This window comes from Amborella trichopoda, chromosome 2 (genome assembly GCF_054954075.1).
Source record: "Amborella trichopoda isolate Santa Cruz 75 chromosome 2, AtrichopodaSantaCruz75HAP2 v2.0, whole genome shotgun sequence".
NCBI lineage: Eukaryota > Viridiplantae > Streptophyta > Magnoliopsida > Amborellales > Amborellaceae > Amborella > Amborella trichopoda.
The window spans coordinates 53,351,664-53,355,330 of NC_142337.1; the positions used below are offsets into that span (position 1 = coordinate 53,351,664).

Consider the following 3,667-nt stretch of genomic DNA (forward strand, 5'->3'; position numbering starts at 1 on the left):
GTAGGCCCGGCCCTGGCAGGGCCAAAAAGGCCTTGGCCCAAGCCCGAGCCTGAGCCCCAGCCCTATCAAAGGCCTGGCTGGGCCAAATAAATTCAGAAGAAACCAAAAGAAAAGAAAAAATAAAAAATAAAAGAGGGTGGGGACAGCCTTCCTCCAGCTTGCTTAACCCTAGCCCGGCCCTCAAGCCACATTTTGTGGCTAGGCCCTAGTTTTTTAAGGCCTGGCCATCCCTAGCTTTGGTTGATTGTAACTCCTGGCCCAAAAAGGTAAACAATCTCATATTGTCATTGCATGCTTTCCCATTTTCAAAGAGAACTTCAAAAGTTTGGTTTCCCTCCAAAGTCCAAACATCACAATAAATGTGTGAAACTTAAGAAATGCCGGGCATCGCATGTATTAAAGTCATAACCCTGTGTGCTCCAACAATCAGCACATCACGCATCAGCAAGGAAGGGTACTTCACGATAACCAGGATTTATTGACACTACCCTTCTTACAAAACCTAATAATGGCGGTCACATTACATCACCCACATAACTCTGTCTTACAGAGCTACAGTAATTAAAAGTCCCAAAAACTTTCGTGAACCCCTCTTTCTTCATGTGATTTCCCACTCTCACATCGCCCCACCTGTGATCCCCTTCAATTTCCCCCTCTCTCTCTCTTTCACCACCCTATAAATAAACAAACACCAGAACCAAACCCACCACAAAAGCCCATTTGCACGCACTCTCTCTCTAACCAAACACCCCAAAAAACTAAATCATAAACCACCGCAAGGACAAGAAATGGTGAGAGAAAGACGTTGGCGCTCTGCCCTGGTTTTGGCCATCCTTTTTCTCGTTCTTCTCGATTTGCCGTTAGCATCGGGGAGGCGACACAAGGACCGGCATGCAGGCGGGGCGCGCCGGGGGGTTGACCACGGGCACGTGGAGGTGCACACTGAGGCCTACAACTATAAGCGGGAGCGGGCTAGGGGGCCGGACACGGTGGAGGTGGCCGGATCGAGGTTGCCCGACTGCTCGCATGCATGCGGGTCGTGCACGCCCTGCAGGCGCGTCATGGTGAGCTTCGTGTGCGCGGAGGAGGCCGAGACTTGCCCCATGGCGTATAAGTGCATGTGTAAGAGCAAGTCGTTTCCCGTGCCCTAATCAATGAGTCGCGTTCTCCTTCTTTTTGTACAGTTCCTGTGCCCTTTGCTCTTGTTTGTCGAGGAGCAGGCGCCGGGCCTATCTTGTGTCGGGATGTGTATGAAGATTTTGAGAGTTCTTTTTGTATTCTTCTTTACTGAAGCTTTCTTCATTTAATTTTGTGGTTACTTTTCTTGTTTTATAATCAAATAGAAAAATAGATTTTTGGGCCATCACAATGATATGATTTTTAATACTATTTGAAGGCGGTTGATTGCTAGGCAATCAGCCTTATACAAGCTGCACCCTTTTATTATCCCTCGGAATCATGTATGTAGGATGTGTCCCCTCTTAAAAATCTATTTTTGAGATGGATTTAGACTTGTATAACCTCTTATCATGAAAAAATATTAATTTCAACTTTTTGTGGAAACTCTACCGATTGTATCTATATTTATAGGAGAAAACACATGGAAGAGCGGTCATGAATTTAGAAGTACGGTTGGCAATGATAATGGGTGGGTCCAGCCCCCACCCTAGCCCTTTCGCTTAGGCCCGACCCGTCCTTGAACAGGCCAAGAAGGCCTTGGCCCCAACCATGCCAAACTGGGCTAGGTAAAAGAAAATTAACTTCAAAAGAAAAAAAAACAGCTAGGCTAGTCCGCCTGACCGCCACACCTTTAGCCCATGACCAAGTTTTTAGGGCCGGGCCGAGTGGACCACGCCATCCCGCCTCCCAATCTCTATAAACGTTAAGAGAAAGTCCGAAGGATAAAGAAATAATAGACCGGGGGCACTTTCGTGAAGGTTAATCCAAAAGTCACTAATTTGGTAAAAGAACTGTTCTAAAGGTGTGGTAGAAAGATGGTCTCCGCGACAATGAAACATTGAAAATGATTGCTGTAAAATCAACGTTGATTAAGCTAGCAAAATGGGTCCAAAAATCAATGATTTCCGACATTCATTAGCAAAAAAATATTTATGGTATGGACACTGTTTTTATGTGTCTTAAAAATCTATTTTTGAGATGGATTTTTGGACCTAATTTTTAATGACGGATACGATTTTGGTGAGTCAGCGGATTCAACTATCACCATGCGGTCTCTTATTAATCAAACAATGTTACATTAACTAAAAGTTAAAATGGATGGTGGGAAAAAAAATTCAAGAAATAATATTTATTTATCTCAAAAAAGATAAATTCTAAATTTAGATCATTGTTGTGTCTGAGATTATCAAACCCCAAAATTTTGGATCAAAAATAAATTTTTGAGATGTATTTAAGAGGGAGAGCGCACAAAACTAGGTGAGTAGGCCGACTCACCAACTATTTTTCCTTTAATGACATATAATCACTAACATGGAGACCATGAATATGAATAAATACATAAATTTTAAAAATTAAAAACAATAATTTTAGAAAAAAATTTGGACGATTAGTTTTAAATTGTTTTAGATAGACCACTTATTTGCATCCATATTTAAGATGAATGCTTTATACTTCAGGGGACACAAATATAGAAATGTATCCCCCAACCCATTAAACAGTCATCCTTATGTTAAAACATTTTATGCAATTGTAGGGGAAAGGTTTACACAGGGCACCACACGCATACTCGTGACCATAGTTAGCAAGTTTATGTTTAAAAGATGATTTTTCCAAAAAATCTGCTTTATACATCAGGGGACACAAATATAAAAATGTATCCCCCAACCCATTAAACAGTCATCCTTATGTTAAAACATTTGTTAGGGGAATATAAACTTATGCAATTGTAGGGGAAAGGTTTACACAGGGCACCACACGCATACTCGTGACCATAGTTAGCAAGTTTATGTTTAAAAGATGATTTTTCCAAAAAATCTACAACTTTTTGAAATCCTTTAAGAACTCCGATTTTTTAAAAGATATTCAAAAAAATCATACTTTTTTAATGGAATCGGTATAAATTTAGGGTTTATCTTTTTAAAAAAAAACTTTTCAAAAAACCTCTTCCCTATAGCTTTATTTCTTCATTAACTTAATATTATTGAATTTTGATTGAAAGATACGCACTTTATAGTGGGAGTAAATTAAATACCTTAATTTAACAAAATATTTCATGAAAAATTTCACTGATAAGTTCCCTTTAAAAAAGTATACAAATAAATACAAACAATGTATTCTCTAAAAAATAAGATATCAAATCAATCATATACAACAAAATAATAGGAAGAATTAGAAGAAGAGTAACCCAATGAAAATCTTTTTTTTTTTTTCTTCTTTAAACCTAAAGCATACTTATAAGGAGCAAGAGAGAGATTCAATGATACTAAAGATTTAGGTAGATAGGAATTCATTGTGAGATTGGAATTTGCTTAGGCCTTTGTTGCTTTTTTTATGCATAGAGAAGTTTAATTTTTTTATTTTTTCGTTTTATTGATGCATGCAACATAGTATTTAATTTTTTTATTTTTTCGTTTTATTGATGCATGTAACATAGTATTTTGGATGGACTGCTATTTTGCATATGTGAGTCTTTATTTTCAATTTTAGT

At 38.4% G+C, this 3,667-nt stretch overlaps 1 protein-coding gene across 1 annotated transcript; it reads left to right on the plus strand.

The window, feature by feature from the left end:
* Positions 1-676: 676 nt before the first annotated feature.
* Positions 677-1,366, plus strand: LOC18431495 (protein EPIDERMAL PATTERNING FACTOR 1). The gene has a single exon (XM_006841617.4). The coding sequence runs from the start codon at positions 789-791 to the stop codon at positions 1,149-1,151; it is 363 nt and encodes a 120-aa protein (XP_006841680.1). The 5' UTR covers positions 677-788; the 3' UTR covers positions 1,152-1,366.
* The last annotated feature ends 2,301 nt before the right edge of the window (positions 1,367-3,667 follow it).

What these genes read in the sequence shown, in the direction of transcription:
- LOC18431495 (XM_006841617.4), top strand. Translation starts at nt 789, where the DNA reads ATGGTGAGAGAAAGACGTTGGCGCTCTGCCCTGGTTTTGGCCATCCTT.